Consider the following 12126-nt stretch of genomic DNA (forward strand, 5'->3'; position numbering starts at 1 on the left):
TCTATGTGATATAGGAGTTCCCACTGTGGCTTGGTGGGTTAAGAACTTGACTATTATCCGTGAGGATGCAGGTTCAATCCCTGGCCTCTCTCAGTGGGTTAAGGACCCGGATTACCACAAGCTACAGTGTAGGTCACAGATGCAGCTCAGATCCTATGTTGCTGTGGCTGTAGCATAGGCTGGCAGCTGCATCTCTGATTCCACCCCTAGCCTGGTAATTTCCATGTGCTGCAGGTGCAGCCCTAAAAACAAACAAATAAATAAATTCTATGTAATACAGACATGCATTTTTACTGTTAGTACATAAGCATATATGTTATATAAAAATCAGAATACAGAAAAGCAAAAAGAAAATCAGTTCTAACTCTACTACTCTGAGATAAGGACTATTATCTTGCTTTAGTGTATATCCTTTATGACATTTTCAAATGTTTTCAACAAAAATTGCTCTTAGTGGCATTCCCGTCGTGGCTCGGTGGTTAACGAATCTGAATAACACCCATGAGGACACGGGTTCAATCCCTGGCCTTGCCCAGTGGGTTAAGGATCCAGTGTTGCCATGAGCTGTGGTGTAGGTTGCAGACACAGCTTGGATCCAGCATTGCTATGGTTACAGTGTAGGCCAGCGGCTACAGCTCCAATTCAACCCCTAACCTGGGAACCTCCATATACCCCTAGTTGTGGCCCTAAAAAGACAAATAAATAAATAAATAAAATTGCTCTTTGTAATCCATAATATAATGTACATCTTTCTGTTTCAAATGTGTTTGTGGACATTTTTAGAGGCTGCAAAATAGTAACACAACATTCCTAACCCTGTTGTTGAGTATGTAAGTTATTTTCAATGCTTGTCTATTACAAAAACAAGATCTGCAGTGAACATTCTTGTAGCTAAATCTGTATGGCACTGTAGTTGGTAAATAATAATGCTACATAGAGTTATAAGTTAATCTTTACTATCATCTTGGATAAAAATCTACTTAAGTACCTTGTATAAAATCATTTTATATAAAAACAACATCTAAGCAGCTCTCAATGCAGTTAACACTTAGGGAGAGCCATCTGTACTACCCCAAAGCCAGATGGATTATTTTTCCACAAAGCGGATTCCACACAGATCTGTCTTCATAGTTCAGTAGTTATTTTGGAATGTGTACATTTGCTTTCTCTCTCAGCAGATATCCTTGTCAGTATAGCTTAGGAAGAGTCATTCATAAATGATCTGCGTATGTGTGTTCAGTTGGTGAAAACCCCAACAGTGGGCCTGCTCATGAAGTATGAGATGTGGCCCTTTGGGACAGGCCTAGGAAGAGGGCGTATTTCCTGGCTGCCATCTACTCTTTGGCTTTTTTCTTTCTTTCTTTCTTTCTTTAGGCCCTGACCCATGTATCGGAGGACTGTTTCCCTTTGCTGGATGGCTGCAGAAAGAACAGGCAAAAATGGCAGGCTCTTGCAGAACAGCAGGAGAAGATGCTGATTAATGGGGAAAGCAGCCAGTCCAAGCGGAACTGAGTTGCCTGTTCATGAAGAGCTGAAGTTTACAGATGATGTATTCTGCAGTATGCCTAGTTTTGCTATATACTGTACAGATTTGGTGTATACTTTGCCACTGCTGTATTTTTATTTTTGCACAACTTTTGAAAGGACAGCATGAGATGTTTTTAGAGGACTATTGCATATTTTCTGTATATTTGTTTTATGCCACTGAACTGAGATTATCAACAACGTCCACTCTTAGCACATAGATAAGAACGCTGTTTATAATATTTTGTGTACTTCAGAGTACAAGCTGCATTCTTGCACTGAGGCTTTTTTTTTTTTTTTTTTGCTGGGGATTTTAAATAATTGGTTTTGTGTCTTCTGAACTACCAATATTCCAAGAATGTCTAGAATCTTTCTCAAAAATAGGCTAGGAGCAAATTGAATATATTCTGTGACATTTAAAACCTTCAGAGAATAGAGAAAAATGTTGGCTGAATGGATTTTAAGGGGAATGTGGTGTGTTTGCCAAGAGTGTATTACCTTAAAACTCGGAACAAATGGAAAGTACTATAAGGCAGTATTGTAAAGAAAAGGCATTATTTAACTAAGTTGCACTTTTTTGGGGTTAGAAAACAGGCAGGAAAGAAATATCTCATTTCAGTGTGATACAGCTATCCAAAGGCTACCCATTAACTCACTTTGATCTAACCTACCTGATGGAAAACAGGGGAAACCTTGGAAGAAGATATCCAGTCACTGACTTTATCCAGGGCTGAGTGAGATCCAGAAGTGGAAGGGCCAAGAATGTGTGCCAGCGAAGAGAACTTTCTGTTGGAAGACACTTCTGACAGTGAGTGTTCTGAATACTGAAGTTCCTTTTCCTTTTTAAACGTCCTTACCACTCACCTTACAAGCCACAGTTTGTGAGGCTGCATTTCAAAACACAACAGTAAAGCGAGAAAAAGTGATCTTGGGAGCACTGGTCTGAAGTGAAATATGACTGTACAGGACAAGAGGGTATAAAATGAATCATAGTTTTTCTCTTTGTTAAATGGAGTACAGAGAAAAGTTTTAATTGTGTAAATATTAAGGGGCTATCCTTGATATTGGGGTCAGAAATTAAATTGAGGAAGCAATATGGTAAGAAATCTTCAACCTGAGTAAAACTTAGCAGTATTGAGTTTGTGCTTGAGAATGTGCCATATTTTGGTTTATAGGACTAGGCAACCCAGAATCACAGAAATTTGGTTATGCACCCTATACTGGCCCCAGGCTTATAGTTGATGGTATTTATTTCTTTCAGCTTTTAGTACATTTAGAAAACTAACATTTTCTTAGAATTTAAGCCCAGTTAAGTGTATTCCTATTGTTTATGTGTGCCCCTAAAGAACACTTTATTTCATATTGCAAAAGTAGATAATAAATGAGCACCTGCTTCAGGAAAAGAAAATCTGCTCTACATAGGCAATAATGTCTGGAATTGGGGAAGAGTAGGAAAAGAAGTATTTGATCTGTTCACCCTCTTCCCCACTCCTGAAGAAGGACTATCACTAGTTTGGATAGGAAATCTCTTGGGGATACAGTAATGCAGCATTCTCGAAGACTTTACTAAAACATATTTTCCATTCATATCCTTTCTCCCCCCCGCAAAGTGCCTAAAATGTGGCATTGATTACATTTTTAAAATTCAGAGTATGTGTGTATGTATCTTGACATAAAATGGCTTTATTCTTACTCTTCAGCTTTTAAAAAAAAAGCAAAACAGATTGTATTGCCATTCCTTTGTAGTGGTAAAAGCTAGGCTAGAAGGTGATCAACTGTTTAACGCTGTATGTACTATCGTTGTGACACTTGTATTTTCAGGATGTTATTCTATTTTTATTATATGTCATACACGTAAGAGCTGTATGGTTACCTCTTGGTGGCACTGGTGTGTAACTTACACAGACTTTCACTAAAATAATGTATCTACATACCAGTATACACCTATGCATGCAGACATAATTCCTTAGTATAGAAAAACTGTTTAAAGACTAGCAGTCTTTAATAACCTATCTTTTTGCCATATACACTGTGGTTTAGCAGTTATGTTATAATCTGTAGTCAAATACTTTAGTAGTTTGTTTATTAGAGCCCTCTAATATATGTCACTGAGATGTTTAGAGAAATAGTAGACTATGTATGGAGGATTTGTATGTGCCATTTTAACAAGAAGATGTATTTAGATTAGAAATTTTTGGTTTACCTTTAGAAAATGGTTTATTTTACTTGTACTAGTTTAGAAATTCAAAGAAGTTGGGCAGTGCCATGCCTAGTTTATTTTATTTTGAGGAATTTTAGTTCATACAGAAGAGTGCTTCTTTAGGAGTGGTTAGTTGGTTCAGGTAATTTTTAATTTTTAGGAAAATCATTCCATACATGGATTAATATCTGGTACATGGGCACAAATTTTGTTCTTATGTGAATATTTCCTTTCCAGTATCTTCTCAAGTTGGAAAAAGTATGCGTGTGTGTATATATATATATATATATACACACACATATACACATCGTCTTTTCTTACCCTACCTTATATTTATATTGCTTGTAACTCACAAGAAGTTGTTCTTATTTGTTCTTATTCTAGGTTAGTTCGTTCTTGTTATACCTGAGTAACATGATACCATTTCGTTTCAATTTTTGGCCCCCAAAGCCTCCACTATTTTACCAAGTTGTGAGAAGATGTCTATAGAATTTCCCAGCCTTGTACTATTCACAGGATTGGCCTTTGCCAGCCACAGTCCTTGTGAACTTGTGTTAAGTCTCTTAACCTCTATGGGTATCAACAAGTTGTGCTATCAGAGGAGTTAGGTTTGGGGTAAGCCTTGTCTCCAAGGAGGTTGTCATGGAAGGCAGCGACTGTGTAAGCCCTAATAGCCCCTGGAGACGCAGTCAGAAGTGGCTCTCAGACCACAGAGCACAGCATCCAATCCCCTTATGTCATTTCCTGTGTTGAGTTTCCAAGACTAAAAAAAAAAAGACAGTACATTTACTTGGCTACTCATGCAGATCACCAGTGAGTGTGAGATTTAGAGCTCTTGGAGCACCGTGCCTCAAGGTACAAACCCTGGATGATGATGATGTCCTCATCACTGATCTCTTGACAAAAAAAGCTGACTTCAAAAGGAGTGTTGGAGATAAGAATGTGTGCAACAATGTACTGGAAATCCTGGATTTGGGGAGGAAACCAGTCACAGATATATTCTTGCCTACCAGTGAAGTGCCTTTATTTTCAGCATAGAGCACAAGTGTTAGACCTACTCTGATTTGATTTTCAATTTTCCTGTGTTTTTACCAGATTGTACCCCTAAAACTTTACAGGACATCACAAGCAATGCTGTTTGTTTTGTTTTACAAGAGTGGTTTAAGATGAGAGGGAGGAAAAGTATAACCACTTTGCTCTGTTGGGAACAACTGTATGTAAAAACCAGGTGGTATAATATAGCTGCTCAGCATCAGACATATGTCTGGATGCATCTTCTACTGAGTTCCTGCCACATGTCAGGCACTGTGCTCAGCTGTGAAGACAGAGCAGTGACCCTGAGCTCACAGTCTCTGCAGGGAGTGCTGGATAAGAGATTTAAAGCTTCTGATACTGTCGATTTGAGGTGAAAATCTAGGATACAGTTATCACTTTCATCTTCATCTATAATATACATTGTATAGTTTTCCAAGGGTCTTCTTTATCTGGAACTTATTAAGAATCTGTCAGTGAAACATCATGTCTTCTTTGAAGTATGAAGTATGAATCACATAACCTGTTGTTAACTTAAAGAATACTTTATGCAAGTAAAGAGTCATATATTCCACTATATAGATTATTTTTCCATATGCTAGCCAGCTAGAGATTACTCAGAGTTCTCTTAGACTGTTAAATTGTGCACAGTTTGGACCCCTTCTGCTCCACCACAGGGAGCGAGGAAGAAAGTATTAAAGCTCACTTTGCCCTTCCATATGCTTCTCAAAAGCCTGTGTAAACATGTCTTAATAAATGTTGTTGAAAACCATGTAAATAATTTAAAATATAAATTTCTATTACAGTTTAAGAAAAGAAAACCTTATGAGTCATCACTAGCCACTGTTAATATCTATTTGTATTCTTATACCTTTTCAATACATTTGAACAAATATATAGTTTCTGGCACTATTTTTGTACTAGGATAAAGGACTTACTGTATATGTTATGTTTAGCTTTTAAGTCATTTTAAATAATTGTGAATGTTGATCTCTTGTCTTTCCTCTCCCCCACCATGAGAACCACTTCAGATGACTCTTCTATGACAAAATCACTTTAAAGGAACACTTACCCACCTATGCTCCCTATAAAGTCAAGAGATGGTCAGGGTGGTTTCCATTGTGCAAACTCCCTTCACTTGTCAGTTGTTTCCTCATTTTTCCATGCTTTGAAAAAATAAAAAGAAGAATGAACAAGTAGGCATGAGTGTCGTGTGATTATTATGGGACTTTGGCAGAGAGAATGGGTCCAGTAGTTTAAGAAACTTTAATCAAACTAATCTGTGTCTATTAGCTGAAAAAAACTTTCAATAATTTCTTTCCTCAGCCTAGATACTGCTCAGTAATAGTCTTCTTTTTATTAATATCATTTGCTACCAGTTTGAGGACAACATTTTCCCTCTGCCTCACTAGGTCCCTAACAGCTCTATGGAAGGGGACTGTCATCCTCATGTTGCATGAGGAGCTAAGGCTTAGGAATTAATAAATACTTGCCAAATGACATGAGCTGGATTTGAGCCCAGATCTGTGTAATCTCAAAGCAGGTATTTATTTCATGTAGTTTGCTTTTTGAATTTTAATTGTAAAAGGTCCCCACATCCATTCTTAATGGATCAACTGGGCTACCTAGAAGCATTAAGAGGCAAGATTTCTCACATCCAGTAGATGTGGTTTTGGTGGGGATTTTAGAGTTAACATTCCTTCCTTTAGTTAACAGCTAATGCCATTCCACCGCAGAATCCCAGGTACCACCGTGCTTCAATGCTGCAAGTCTAGAGGTGTGGGGGTATAGTTAAAAGGAGGGTTTCTGATTCATTACTTAGTTTTGCCACTAAACAAGCCTCCGTCACATGGAGGAGAATATCTAGGCTATGCCTATTTCACAAAGCTAAAAAGCCAAAGATAAAATGAAAGCTCATGTAAAACAGTATTTTTAGATTTTCTGACCACTAGAGGGCACCAGAGTTCCAGCTGTATTTAAAGTAATGGTTATGGGGTACAATAGATAAAACTTTTTTTTACTTAAAAATTTTTTTAATTTCAAAAATTTTTCGGCCACACCCACAGCATATGGAAGTTCCTGGACCAGGAATCAAACCTGTGCCACAGCAGTGACCCAAGCCACGGCAGAGACAATGCCGAATTCTCAAAACACTGTCACAAGAGAACCCCAAAACTGCTTTTTAAAAGACAATTACTAGCTTAAAAAAAAAAGAAAAAAAAACGAGAATTAAGACTTGCTTACTTCTCTCTGTCCAGTGATCATTTTTAAAATATTTTCCCCAAACAATAACTGAACATCTGACATCTCTCTGATTGATACTCAGTATTCCAAGAATTATTAATGGAATCAAAATAATTATTTGAATCAAAAGAAATTTAATGGCATGTTTGCTTCCTTTTAAGTGTGTGTGTGTGTGTGTGTGTGTGTGTGTGTGTGTGTGTGTGTGTAAATATACAGGAACAATTTGACTCAGTCATCTGACAGCAATCCTAATGGCATATTTTAGGATTCCTCTCTCTAACTTAATTTAAGGGATACAACTGCATGGCTAGGGGTGGGAGGGGGAGAAATAAACATAAACTAAATGAATATAAACTATCACAATAGTTTTCAACTTCAATATGTTTCCAACTTATATTAAATACTTTTAGAGCCATATTTCATTTCCTATCACTGTTTCCCTTATCCAACAGGAGTTGTTTCTAGGCTTTATATGACACAATCCAGGATACTCCTGGTAAGACACAAGCTTCCCCCTTTATCAACTAGCACTCTCTGGGAATCAATACTTCTCTGATCTCTCTGATGTGCCTAGACTGAGGAAAGGCATAAAATATGGTCAACAACTACCTCGGCTACAGCTGCTTTCTCCAGAAGAGCCAAGAGAAGTAGTTACTAAGGATGCTCTAGGCAAGTCTGCTGGACTCAAGTAATGTACTTCTTAGGGAATGGTATAAACACAGGACCAAGTCCTATCATTTTTTTCCTTTGTTTTTGTAAACACTGGCTTCTCTTTTCCTATTCTGGTTCCACTCCTAAGGCCTTCAAACATGCTTGTATCTCTCCTGCCACAAGAACACCCTGCCTGAATCACACAGCCTTCCCACCAGCATCTTGGCATTCTGTCCTAAATTTGGAAGGTCCTCAACAAATACTGAGTAAAAGAACAGATTTCCATTCTTTCCTATTTGATATAAAATTGAACTATTCATAGAGAAAGGAGAAGGTAATTCCAGTGAAGGGCAAGTGGAAATCAAAAGAAAGCCAAAGTAGCAATACTTACATGAGATAAAATTGACTTTAAAAATAAACTCTGTTACACTGTTACAAGAGACAAAGAAGGACACTGCATAATGATAAAGGGATCAATCCAAGAAGAAGATATAACAATTTTATGAACATATATGCACTCAACAGAGGAACATCTAAATATATGAGACAAATATTAATGGACATAAAAGGAGAAATCAAAAGTAACATAATAATAGTGAGAAACTTTAAACTCTACTAACATCAATTGACAGATCATCCTGACAGAAAAAAATCAATAAGGAAACAGTAGCCTTAAATGGCACATTAGACCAAATGTACTTAAATGATATATAAAAAGCATTCCATCTGAAAGCAATAGAGTACAGATTTTCTTCAAGTGCACTTGGGACACTTTCCAGGATAGATCACATGCTAGGTCACAAAACAAGGTTCAGTAAATTTAAGAAAATGGAAATCATATCAAGCATCTTTTCTGACAACAATGCTATGACACTAGAAATCATCTACCAAAAAAATACAAAAAACCCACAAACATGTGGAGGCTAAACAATACAACACTAAATAACGAATGGATCACTGGAGAAATCAAAAAATACCTAGAGACAAATGAAAACAAAAGCATGATGACCCAAAACCTATGGTATGCAGCAAAAGCAGAGGGAAGTTGATAGTGATAAAAGCATACCTCAGGAAACAAGAAGATCTTAAATAAACAACCTTACCTTACATCTAAAGCAATTACAAAAAGAAGAACAAAATCCAAAGTTAGTAGAGGAAAGAAATCACAAATATTAGAGCAGAAATAAATGAAATGGAAAAGATGAATGAAACCAAAATCTGGTTCTTTGAAAAGATAAACAAAATTGATAAACTTTTAACCAGACTCAAGAAAAAAGGGCACAAAACAAAATCAGAAAAGGAGAAATTACAAAGGATCGATAAAGACTACTATGAACAAAAACATGCCAATAAAATGGACAACCTAGAAGTAATCAAAAAATACTTAGAAAGGTAAAATATCCCAAGATGGGAAGAAATATGAACATGAACAATTATCATGAATTTGAAAAGAAATTAAATCTGTAATTTCTTTTTTCACTTTTGGTTGCCCCTCGTCATATGGAGTTCCCAGACTGGGGATCAGATACAAGCCACAGTTGCAATGTACACCACAGCTGTGGCAACACCAAATCCTTTAACCCACTGTGCTGCATCCTGGCACTGCAGAGATGCTGCAGACCCCATTGTGCCATGGCAAGAACTCCTGAATATGTAATTTTAAAACTCCCTACAAATAAATCTCCAGAACCAGATGGCTTCACAGGTGAATTCTACCAAGTATTCAGAGAAGAGTTAATACTAATCCTCAAACTATTTCCAAAAAAAAACTGCAGAGAAAGAAATACTTCTGAACACATTTTATGAGGCCAGCATCACCCTGATACCAAAAACAAAGATACCACAAAAAAAAAAAAAAAGAAAGAAAATTACAGGCCAGTTTACTGATAAACATAGATGCAAAAACCCTCAACAAAATAATAGCAAAATGAATTCAGCAACACAGTGAACGGATTATATGTTATGATCAAGTGGAATTATCCCAGGGATGTAAGGATTTTTCAATATCCACAAATCAATTAGTGTGATACAACCACATTAACAAATTGAAGAATATGGGAGTTCCCACTGTGATTCAGTAAGTTCAGAACTCGACACAGTGTCTGTCCATGAGAATGTGGGTTCAATGCCTGGCCTCACTAAGTGGGTTAAGTATCCGACGCTGCCATAAGCTGCAGCAAAGGTTACAGATGTGGCTTGGATCTGGAACTGCATGGCTGTGGCAAAGGCCGGCAGGTGCAGCTCCAATTTGATCCCAGCCCAGGAACTTCTATATACCGCAGATGCAGCCCTAATCCCCCCAAAAATTAAACAAATTGAAGAAAAAAAAAACATATGATCATCTCAATAAAGAAGGCTTTTGATAAAATTCAATACCCATTCATGATAAAAACAAAAACAAAACTCCCAGAAAGTGGGGTTTGAAGGAACATAGTTTGTTATATTATAGTTTAATATAATACGGGTCATATATGACAAACCCACAGCTAAAATCATACATAATGGTGAAAAGCTGAAAGCATTTCCTCTGAGCTCAGGAATGAGACACATATGCCCACTCTTGCCACTTTTATTCAACACAGTTTTGGAATTCCAGCACTCAGAGAACAAAAAGAAATAAAAAGATGGAGTTTCTGTCATGGTGCAGCAGAAATGAATTCAACTAGGAACCATGAGGTTGCGGGTTCAATCCCTGGCCTTGCTCAGTGGGTAAGGATCCAGTGTAGGTCACAGATGCGGCTCAGATCCCACATTGCTGTGGCTGTGTGTGTAGGCCAGGAGCTGTAGCTCCAATTTGACCCCTAGCCTGGTAACCTCCATATGGCCCAGGTGCGGCCCTAAAAAGCAAACAACAACAAAAAAGAAAAAAAAACAAAAATATAGAAATTTTCCAATTTGGAAATATCCAAATTGGAAAAGAAGTAAAACTGTCACTGTTTGCAGATAACATGATACCACACACAGAAAATCCTAAAGATGCCTCCAGAAATCTACTAGAGATCATCAATGAATTCAGTAAGGCTGCAGGATATAAAATTAATATATAGAAGTATGATGCATTTCTATACAATAACAACAAACTGACAGAAAGAGAAATTAAAGAAATAATCCCATTTACCATCATACCAAGAAGAGTAAAATACTTAGAATAAACCTACCTAGAATCATGATTTTGAATCATCCTGATAAAGGTGGATCTCCTTACTTAGTAACCAAAATTAATGAAGCAAAAGACTTACTAGAAGCAACCACCAAACACTGATCAGTGCTCAGGGACCACTCTGAAGGAGAAAAAGGGAAAACCTTATAAAAAATGTCCTGCAGATTAATCTAAACCATGGCCTTCATAATTTTCATACATGTACTGACGACAATCATTTATTCCACTGCTAAGTTATATAATAAAAGATGAACAATCAAAAAAATAAATAAAATGACCATACTACTCAAGGCAATCATCAGATTCAAAGCAATCCCTATCAACATACCAATGGCATTTTTCACAAAACTAGAAGAAAAACTTTTTAAAATTTGTAAGGAAACACAAAAGGTCCCAAATACTTAAAACAATCTTGAGAAAGAAGAACAGAGCCAGAAGAATTATACTCCCTGACTTTACACTGCTAAAAAGCTACAGTCATCAAAACAGTATGGTATTAGCACAAAAACAGATACATAGATCAATGGAGAGCCCAGAGATAAACCTACACACTTATGGTCAATTAGTCTATGAAAAAGGAGGCAAGAATATACAATAAAGACAAGAGTCTTTTCAACAAATGGTGCTGTAAAGCAATGAAATTAGAACATTCTCTAACACCATATACAAAAATAAACTCAAAATGAATTAAAGATGTAAATGTAAGACCAGATACTATATAACTCCTACAGGAAAACATAGGCAGAACACTCTTTGACATAGATTGCAGCATTATTTTTTTGGATCTATCTCCTAGACTAATGGAAATCAAAGTAAAAATGTTTAAATGGCACCTAGTTAAACTTCAAAGCTTTGTCACAGCAAAGGAAACTATTTATAAAATGAAAAGACAATCTAGGCAATGTAAAAAGTATTTGCAAATGATATGGTTAATAAGGGATTAATATCCAACACAGAAAAACACCTCATACAACTCAACATAAAAAAAATAAAATAACCTGATTAAAAAATGGACAGAAGAACTGAACGGACGTTTTTCAAAAGAGGGCATGTAGATGGTCAACAGGCACATAAAAAGATGCTCAACATCACTAGTCATCAGGGAAATGCAAATCAAAATCACAATGAGATATCACCTCACACCTGTCCGAATAGCTATCATCAAAAAGACACAAATAACCAGTGTTGGCCAGGATGTGGTGAAAAGGGAATCCTAGTACCTTGTTAGTGGGAATGTAAATTGCTGCAGCCATTGTGGAAAAAAGTATGGAGGTTTCTCAGAAAACTAAAAACAGAACTACCATATGACCCATCA

The 12126-nt window shown here is 36.7% G+C and overlaps 1 protein-coding gene and 1 pseudogene across 5 annotated transcripts in view; both read left to right on the plus strand.

Moving 5' to 3' along the window:
• The window catches only part of PDE5A (phosphodiesterase 5A), a 147356-nt gene extending 141407 nt beyond the window's left edge, over positions 1-5949 (plus strand). For all 5 annotated transcript variants that reach the window (XM_047751695.1, XM_047751699.1, XM_047751698.1 and 2 more), the window contains one exon: positions 1375-5949. In XM_047751695.1, the coding sequence (XP_047607651.1) occupies positions 1375-1512 (138 nt within the window). In that variant the 3' untranslated portion in view covers positions 1513-5949. The remainder of the gene's footprint in view (positions 1-1374) is intronic.
• LOC125137478 (CYFIP-related Rac1 interactor B-like) overlaps positions 2287-12126 on the plus strand; it is a 43737-nt pseudogene continuing 33897 nt past the window's right edge.

Source organism: Phacochoerus africanus, chromosome 10, assembly GCF_016906955.1.
Source record: "Phacochoerus africanus isolate WHEZ1 chromosome 10, ROS_Pafr_v1, whole genome shotgun sequence".
NCBI classification, from domain to species: domain Eukaryota; kingdom Metazoa; phylum Chordata; class Mammalia; order Artiodactyla; family Suidae; genus Phacochoerus; species Phacochoerus africanus.